This window comes from Cupressus sempervirens, chromosome 6 (assembly GCF_028749045.1).
Source record: "Cupressus sempervirens isolate cs-2001-9-10 chromosome 6, ASM2874904v1, whole genome shotgun sequence".
In the NCBI taxonomy this organism is placed as follows: domain Eukaryota; kingdom Viridiplantae; phylum Streptophyta; class Pinopsida; order Cupressales; family Cupressaceae; genus Cupressus; species Cupressus sempervirens.
In genome coordinates this window covers 385,099,447-385,109,275 of record NC_143123.1, presented here as the reverse complement: position 1 = coordinate 385,109,275, position 9,829 = coordinate 385,099,447, and the positions used below count along the sequence as shown (strand labels likewise).

Here is a 9,829-nt window from a genome sequence, read left to right as displayed (position 1 = left end):
CATATGTATATATACGTATCAGGAATAACATAAATTAAAACATCCATCTATAACAAAATCAAGGTTCCTTTCATCCTATTCACTTCTTAACCATTTAAAATATCTTAAACCAAAAATGTTAATACTATCTTTTTACTTAATTCATCAACATACATAAACATAAAACATCAAATGACAGACATCAAATATCTGAAAATAACATCATACAACATGAAATAATATGATATGTTCAAGTATCTGATAATGTCTCGACATCTCGAGTCGTAAGTATCAAAATGATAAAGTAACAACTAAAGCTACGAAGGGTCGGGGCGAGGCCTCACAATTCAAAAATAACCTATATTGATATATTTATAATCCTTATTAAGAAAAATGATTTAGTTATTATTCATTAGACATGCATTTATGTCTTAGGTAGTGAGGTGAAAGATATTTGTGAAAAAAGATAAAGCTATCATTAATGCATGTCATTATTGTTGTTGGAAAAATATGTGTATTTTTGTCAAGAAAATTGATTTTTCTCCTTACCAAAAATAGTATGGACCAATAAAATAAAGACTAAATGTCATTTATAAAATAAAGAAAAATAAAAAATAGATATACACATTGTAAGTTTCATATAAACTTTTGAATTCTTTAATTTAATTGGTTAATTTAATTGAAAATTTGGAAATGCAATAGTATCTGCACAAGAAGTAGCAGGAAGTAATAAACTATTCTGATGATAGAAATTATTAATTAATTGAGTACTAATCAATACAATAAATAGAATCAAAGTAGCAAATGTACATTCTCATCCGCAGCACTCGCATCTGGATATACCGTGCACGAGCATCGTATGCTCTCCATCGAGTAAAAATCTTGGAATATACCTCTTCTATATACCCACTGTTTGGATTTGCTTCGTTGGCAATATAAAATCTTCTTTGTCCTCTACTCTGAGCAAGAGTAAGGAATTAAAATCAATGGATCTGCCTTAGCAAGCAGTTTGTGTATTTTCGTTGTATGTTTGCACACCGAGTATTTGGTGGATTTTGAGCCACGTCTCTAAAGTATGGTATATGATTTGTGGACATTCACATGATTTCGCTTTGTCGATCCAGACAAGTAGAACCAGGGTTTTGAGCTTAACCATGGCTCAAACGAGAGGAAGGGGATGTTTGAGGACAATATTACAACCCATCATGGACCTTATCCTTACATGTATAAATCTGTACATTTTAGGCAAAACATTTTGCAATTGAAGCAAAATTAGAAGTTTCTCAATAGTTCAATTCAACATCTGCCCATTTCTAGGAACATCAGCAATAATTGAGGCAATGAGCTTCATAATTCTCAAGTGAGGCAGTCAGAGGAGGATTCCATAAGAGGTAAGTCGAAGCAAATGGCTTTTGGGTCTGGCATTTTGAGTAAGGGTGCTGCTATTGTTATTAATCCAGAGAAACCCCATGATTTGCATTTCCATAAGCCTCAAGTTCATCATGGAACCAACTCAATACATAGGAGGGCAAATTTTCTGAAACACCTTTCAGAGTCATCCCTAGGGTTAGGGTTAGGGTTGGGGTTCCAATGGAATACCCACAAAACCCTAAGTCCTCAATTCCTCTGCAGGGCCACTGTTAGCAGCCCGCAACAGAAAAGCAAAGAAGATAAGGAGAAGGGTTTGAAAGATGAAAGGGTTCAGCAGGTGCATACGATACAGGAATTTGATGAAGCCCTGAGGCTTGCAGAGGACAAGCTTGTAGTAGTGGAATATGCAGCAAGCCATAGTTATCACAGCAAAAGGATATACCCATTCATGGTGGACCTCAGCAGGACATGCCCAGATGTGAGGTTTATTCTAGTCATGGGAGATGAATCTGAGAAGTCCAAGGAGCTTTGTATAAGAGAGAACATAACATCTGTCCCCCATTTCAGCTTCTACAAGAGCATGGAGAAAATACATGAAGAGGAAGGCATTGGTCCAGACATGTTGGAGGGTGATGTTCTTTACTATGGCGACACAGATGCTCCTATACAGCAGCTCCATAGCAGGAAGGATGTAGAAGCATTGATGAAGAAGCATGTGGAGGATGGGAAATTGATTGTTTTGGATGTGGGTCTGAAGCATTGCGGACCCTGTGTGAAGGTCTACCCAACTGTGGTTAAGCTTGCCAAGAGGATGGTTGACACCACTGTGTTTGCCAGGATGAATGGAGATGAAAATAGAGAATGCATGGAGTTCCTGAGGACTATGAATGTTGTGGAAGTGCCCACTTTCCTTTTCATCAAAGATGGGAAGATATGTGGAAGGTATGTTGGCTCTGGCAAAGGTGAGCTTATTGGAGAGATTCTGAGATACCAAGGTGTCAGGGTCACTTACTGATTCTTTTTCCATTGAAATGAAAAGGTCTATGTACATCTTTCATCTGCCTTTGCCTTTCTCAGATGTGAGCTCCTCAAGGTGCATTTTTCTGTATCAGAATTATAACTAGAAAGTGAAATACAAGATTATTTCCTTGCTGTATATAAGCTATTCCAGGCAACATTAAGAAATAATTTTATTATAATTTTATTCCCTGTTTAATGTGCTTTGCTACATAGCACTTTCAGAGTTATTGTTTTCCTATTTTCCAAGGCTGTATATTGAAATGTATTGATATAACATCTATGTTAGTTAGGGGTCACCCCAAAGCCCATCTGGTCAGAGGAGGCTTAAGATTGTGGGTAGTTCCCATGGTCTTATGTTTGATTCCGAGGGTCTGCATCTTAAGATGCACTAGTTCTGCAGGTGAGTAGGTGCATCCCGAGAGAGTTAGTCTTGCTCCAGCTGGCCTTATACCACTGGGTATGGGGCTGGGTCACAGGGACGCTTGACTATAAGGTTTAATAAAAGTGAACAGGGTAGTTCATAAATTAGTTCAATTGGAAAAAAAAAAGAGAAGAAAGAAAAAGAAAAAAGTCCCGGTTATGCCGGTTGACTAGAGACTTTTCAGCTGACACCCATTTTTAAATCCAGTGAGCTATGCTTAGACAGCCATCATCCACCGCTTCCCTTTCTTTATGAATCATTTTTGGATATGATTAGGTGATTTTTTTCCATAATATATCAGTTCAAATTATATGATCCATCAGTTCTATGATCTATTATCAGAAATTGAGAACATTCCACTTTTCTCACTGTAAATTATAAAATTTCATCCAAAAACATTGAACAGTAAGTCACACTATCAAATTCAGAAACAATTCATGCTAAAATATATAAGAAGAATTTATATTAGAATTTGAACTTATTGAACTCTACGTAAATATCTGCTGGTTCACTGGTTTCAGAATAGCTTTTTAAGTTTTTCCACAACATAAATTTACAGGGCTTCCTGCTGCTTCGGACACAATTTAGCAGTGATAGATGGTAATCTATTGAAAAAACAAAATTTGCAAAATCCCGGTCAGTGGATGTTAAATACTACGAAAATCATACTAAGAAGATATTTCCTCTCCTAGTTTAAAGCCCTCCACAAGTACATAAAACCCTGCTAATCATGGCCTCCTATTTAAAGAATCCTGGAGTGGAATTATGAGGACATATTCTTAAAACAGATAATGGAGAATATAGATTTTTGTACCATTGTTGGATTGGAAAAGTTAATTCATACAGATTTCTATGACCATTAAATCATAAAAGCATGGTAGTTGAGCTACAAATCATAAAAGGATTATAAAGGTATTTCAGTCACTGATTGGTTGCATCAAATTGCAAGGCTATGCAGCTTTCACTCGTGAATAATCAGCTGACGATGTGCAAGTTTGTAAGGTTAGTTGAGATTTCTTTTGGGTGGGCACATCATGAGTTGGGAAGTCCACTATTCTCACTTCCTGATATATAACTAATGATATGCGGCTCATGGATGTGAATTAATCATTTGATATTTACAAAATGTTATCATAATGTTGAAATTATTCATATTTAATGATATCTAAACTATATTTTATAGTGAACATATCATGAGTTGGGAAGTTTACTATTTTATAAAATGAATTGGGAAGTTTACTATTTTCACTATTTTATAAAATCAAGCTTAATGATCTTTTTTTTTGGGTTCTTTTATCCAGCTCATGGATGTGAATCAACCAGCTTCTTTTAAAAGTTATGATAATGTTGAAATTATTTATGTTTAATAAATATCTAAATATGTTTTACAAAATTTGGTGTAATTATAAATGAAGGGTTCAATGAAAGGTTATTCGGTTATAAAGATTTAGTACAATTAACATGCAACGTATTTGAGTCATATAAAATTAATTAAATAATATTTTTTATTCATAATTTGAAAGAATATATATAGTCTATTTAAGGCTTTTATTCATGTTTGAACATTAGATATAAATTATACTTATTGAGCATTAAGTGTGGATTTAGGTAAGATTAGCTTCCCCATGCTAGTCTTGTTATAACAATGCACTTTTGATCTATTAGGCACAACTTGGTTCCCATATTTGGAGTTGCCTTATCATTTTTAGTTTTGGCATAGTAGTTTCATGCCAAATAAATAATGTGGTAGAATACTCCACATGCACTTAAGGATAAACATCACAAACTAATGTAATAATGTCTCATTTGTTTTTGCCTTAGAATTGAATGCAATGTTGTGAAATGAGTACAAACCTTATTCTTATACATAGTAAATTTATGTACCTAAATGTGACTCTAATTATGGAATATACTAGAACTAGCAAGGCCTTTGATATACTTATCATATAAAATTAATTAAATAATATTTTTCATTCATAATTTGAAAGTATATAAATAGAGTCAGTTTTAAGGCATATATTCATTGATAAGTAGGAGATGATTTCCACAGCTAGTCAAATTGTGATGTGAATATCAGGATTTAACTGTGTGATTTTTGAGTCAAACTCGATGACCCATGTTTCATGAGTAGTGATTCAACATGAATCCATCTCTCATGAGAATAAATGGAACACTTAACACTCATTGGATCTAGGTGATGCTCACAGGGGTGAAGCATATATTCATGTTTGCACATCACTTATAAATTATACTTAATAGAGCATTAAGCAAGGATTTAGGTCGAAAGGTTAACTTCCCCATGCTAATCTTGCTATAACAATGCACACTTGATCTATTAGGTACAACTTGGCTCCCATATTTAGAGTTGCCTTATCATTTTAGTTTTGGCATAGTAGTTTTGTGCCAAATAAATGATGCAGTACAATACTCCGCATGTACATATGATAAACATCACAAACTAAGATACTAATGTCTCACTTGCTTTTGCCTTTGAATTGAATGCAATTCTATGAAATGTGTAAAGTCTTTATTTTCTTATGCACAATAATTATATGTATCTAAATGTGACACTAATTATGGAATGCACTGGAACAAGTGAGGCCTCTAATATATTTATGCTTCTATATATGTGAAATTTCAATCTATTAGGAGCACAAGCAAACAAGAAAACATTAGTTGCACATGTGTATCAAGATATACCAAATTAAGAGAAAACAACTAACTACTTTAGTTCTGATATGCTAATGCAACCAAAAAATCAAATCCCCACACAACCTCAAGAGCAGCTTCAACAAGTCCACCCAAAATGGATCTTGTTGGTTTTTTCAAGGTTGCAGTATGTGGTTGTGCTCTCCTAAACAGAACTATGAATCCAACTCAAATGAAAAGGTAAAGATATGATCCTATGCTAAATGAGATGAAGAATGCCTTCAAGAAATGGCTATGGAAGCAACCATTCTCAAATGCATTCAAATGAAAGAGTGGTAGATGGATGCAAGAATTAAATCCTATCAATGCAATACTAATGATATCTAAATATGTTTTACAATGAGTTGGGAAGTCAACTATTCTCACTTTGTGTCATAAAATCAAGTCTAATGTTTTTTTGGGTCCTTTTATCCATCTCTTACAAAATTTGGTGTAATTATAAATAAAGGGTTCGATGAAAGGTTATTCAATTATAAAAATTTAATATAATTAATGTGCAACGTGTTTGAGTCATATAAAATTAATTAAATAATATTTTTCTATTCATAATTTGAAGAAATATAAATAGTCTATTTAAGGCATATATTCATGTTTGAACATCACTTATAAATTATACTTGTCAAGCTTTAAGTGTGGATTTAGGTCTAAAGATTAGCTTCTCCATGCTAATCTTGCTATAACAATGCACATTTGATCTATTAGGCACAACTTGGTTCCCATATTTAGAGTTGCCTTATCATTTTTAGTTTTGGAATAGTAGTTTCATGCCAAATAAATGATGTGGTAGAATACTCCACATGTACTTAAGATAAACTTCACAAACTAATATAATAATGTCTCATTTGATTTTGCCTTAGAATTGAATGCAATGTTGTGAAATTTGTACGAACCTTATTCTTATGCACAAGAAATTTGTGCACCTAAATGTGACTCTAATTATGGATTGCACTAGAACTAGCAAGGCCTTTGATATACTTATCATATAAAATTAATTAAAAAATATTTTTTCATTCATATTTTGAAAGTATATAAATAGAGTCAATTTTAAGGCATATATTCATGTTTGCACATCACTTATAAATTATACTTATAGAGCATCAAGCAAGGATTTAGGTCGAAAGATTAGTCTCCCCATGCTAATCTTGCTATAACAATGCACATTTGATCTATTAGGTACAACTTGGCTCCCATATTTAGAGTTGCCTTATCATTTTAGTTTTGGCATAGTAGTTTCGTGCCAAATAAATAATACGGTACAATACTCCACATGTACTTAGGATAAACATCACAAACTAAGATACTAATGTCTCACTTGCTTTTGCCTTTGAATTGAATGCAATGCTATGAAATGTGTAAATTCCTTAATTTCTTATGCACAATAGATATATGTATCTAAATGTGACACTAATTATGGAATGCACTAGAACAAGCGAGGCCTCTAATATATTTATGCTTCTATATATGTGAAATTTTGATCTGTTGGGAGCACAAGAAAACAAGAAAACATTGGTAGCACATGTGTATCTTGAAATAAAGGAGGGGTGAAAATTTAATCAAGCTGAAAGAGAAACAAGTACAAATAGAGAAAGGACATCAAACAACCCTGTCAAGATCAACCAAGTGATCAAGTTGATGGGACAAGCCCATTGGAAGTTGAGTCTTATCAACAATGTTCCAATTACACATATGGTCAGAAGCCCACTTCGCCAAACAACCAGCAACACTATTCCATTCCCTAGGAATATGAGTGACAGTAACAAACTCCAAAGAAGTACACAAATTATGAATCTGGTCTGCAATCAAAGCTAACTAACAACTTCAGAATGTTGCTGATTCAATAGACGTATCACCACTTGTGAATTAGATTCACAGATAAGTCTTGTCCAACCAAGGTCACAAGCATTCTTCGCAACATACAAAATAGCTATGGCCTACATCAAGTTGTTAGTGTGATGACTTTTATAAATAGAAAACACAAATTGGACACCCCCCTTCCTATCTCTACCAAGACCACCAATGCTAGTAGGCCCTGGATTTCCCTTGGAAAACCCATCCGTATTGATTTTAAGAATACCCTACAGAGGGGCACTCCACTTTCCCACCCAATTCATCTTTCACAAGGGATGTCTACACATCTTTCTTAGTAGATTTCCATGTGAGGGGGGAATATTCAGACGATTATTGAAAATATCCTCCCCTGGTTCCATGGCCTTAGAAGTGTCACATTTTGCAAAAAAATTTCCCCCAAAGAATGGAGAATTTTCCACCATAAGTGAGGAACCTCTAAAAACTCATCCTTAAAGATATGACAGTTCATTTCGAACCATATATACCAAAGAAGGGTCCAAGAGTCCAAGCAACTTGAATAAATGAAGTCTTGAAAGGAGCCTTACCCTAGCGAGCAAAGAATTTTGTCAGTAAGGAAACATGCCAATAGGATTGGTTCCACACATTCCACCAAGAGTGCCATATATGTCTACTGAAAGAGCATTGGAAAAAGAGATGAGATATATTTTTTTCACTAGTCCGACATAGAAAACACATTGAGGGTCCTTGGAAGCCACGCTTTCATAAATTATCCCACATAAGACATTGGCTATGGACCACCAACCACATAAAAAAAATTACATTTGGGCCAAGAAAACGTGTACCAAACTTGCTTCCACAAAGGCATTTGAATGCCCTCCAACATCTGCCGAAGAAGCTCAACATATCCTGCAAACACTAAATTTTTTCTAGACAAATCATCGTTGTCCCAAGCAAGAACATCATTACCAACCAAAATAGTACACTCACAAGATTGCAAAATCTGAAACAACTCCTTCCTATCCTCCTCAGATCCTCTTGGAGGCCATTTAGAAGGGTGTTTCCAACGAAAGGAAGGAGCCAAACTTCTAACACACCCTATCTTATAAAATTAACTGTATCCCAACTAGCAACACTAAAATTTTGATAGAGGGCATGTAGCTAAGGATGAGTCGTAAGAATAGGAGAGTGCCCATCCCAAGAGTCAAGCCAAAATAAAGCTTGTGATCCCAAATGACAAATCCAAAAGAGACCATCTTTAACCAAATGAGCTCCAAACTTTAGCATATTCCAAATCATGGATCCTCTCCCTTCCAAATGAAAGTGGTGAATTTCAACCACATCAATATCTAGAAAATACTTATGGGTGAGAATACGAGCCCAAAGTTGATGTTGGTTAGTACACCAATGCCAATAAAGTTTTGCAGCAAGAACCTGTCTATTTAAAATAGCTGATCGTAAGCCAAGGCCACCCTCCTTCTGAGCTCTACAAATTATTTCCCATTTAACTAGATTCCATTTAGAAGTTGAAAGGTTCCCACTCCAAAGGAATTGACGGGACAGAGCATCAAATTCTTGAAGAAAATACATTGGAGCAATCTGAACAAAACACCTGTAAATAGGAAGGGCTTGAATGACTGATTTTAATAGAGTTATGCGAACAACAGTTGATAGCCATCAAGTCCTATGATTAAACTTTTGTCATAGTTTATCAAGCAAAAATTGTCAGGAAGATCTAGGATGTCTACCAACAATAAAAGGAATACCCAAATAAACAAAGGGAAGAGACCCAATTTGAAACCTCAAAATAGCAGCAATACACCTCAAAATAGCCTGGGGAGTATTGAAAAAAAAAATGGAGGATTTGTTCTCATTAACTTTTTGTCCCATAGCTGCAAGATACACATCTACAGCATGCCTAAAAGAAGTAGCTTCCTGAAGACGGGCTTGTCCGACAAATGAAGTATCATCCACAAACTGAAGATGCAAAATAGGAGGTAAGCCAACACCCCATTTCCACTCATGAATCAAACCTTGGTGAGCACGAAGCTTAAGAAAGCAGCTCAAACCCTTAGCTAGAATGATAAAGAGATAAGGTGAAATAGGACCCCCTTGCCAAAGTCCTCTAGAGGCACCAAAGGGCTTTGAAGGAACACCAGAATAGAAAAAGAAGTTGAAGTAACGCAACTCATAATCCAATTCACCCACTATTGGTGGAAACCAAAGGCCAAGAGGATCTTTTGGAGAAAACTCCATTTGACTCTATCATAAGCCTTAGCCATATCCAACTTAATGAACATAGCTCGCTCTTTTGATGTATGCATAGAATGAATAACTTCAGAAGCAATAACAATTCCATCAAAAAAATTCTTACCAGTGACAAAACCGCCTTGTTCCTCTAAAATCACAATTGGAAGGCATATCTTGAGTCTATCAACAATCAACTTGGTGATAATTTTGTACACAACATTACAAAGAGCAATGGGACGAAAGGAGTCAAGATTGTCAACGCCTTCTTTCTTA

At 34.9% G+C, this 9,829-nt stretch overlaps 2 protein-coding genes across 2 annotated transcripts; one reads left to right on the top strand and one right to left on the bottom strand.

Moving 5' to 3' along the window:
- The first annotated feature begins 772 nt into the window (after nucleotides 1–772).
- On the top strand, nucleotides 773–2,566 carry CDSP32 (chloroplastic drought-induced stress protein of 32 kD). The gene has a single exon (XM_089788233.1). The coding sequence runs from the start codon at nucleotides 1,385–1,387 to the stop codon at nucleotides 2,363–2,365; it is 981 nt and encodes a 326-aa protein (XP_089644359.1). The 5' UTR covers nucleotides 773–1,384; the 3' UTR covers nucleotides 2,366–2,566.
- Nucleotides 2,567–9,031: 6,465 nt separating this feature from the next.
- LOC149552668 (uncharacterized) lies at nucleotides 9,032–9,562 on the bottom strand. Its single transcript, XM_089790224.1, has one exon. The coding sequence runs from the start codon at nucleotides 9,560–9,562 to the stop codon at nucleotides 9,032–9,034; it is 531 nt and encodes a 176-aa protein (XP_089646350.1).
- Between the last annotated feature and the right edge of the window lie 267 nt (nucleotides 9,563–9,829).

What these genes read in the sequence shown, in the direction of transcription:
- CDSP32 (XM_089788233.1), top strand. Translation starts at nt 1,385, where the DNA reads ATGGCTTTTGGGTCTGGCATTTTGAGTAAGGGTGCTGCTATTGTTATT.
- LOC149552668 (XM_089790224.1), bottom strand. Translation starts at nt 9,562, where the DNA reads ATGGAGTTTTCTCCAAAAGATCCTCTTGGCCTTTGGTTTCCACCAATA.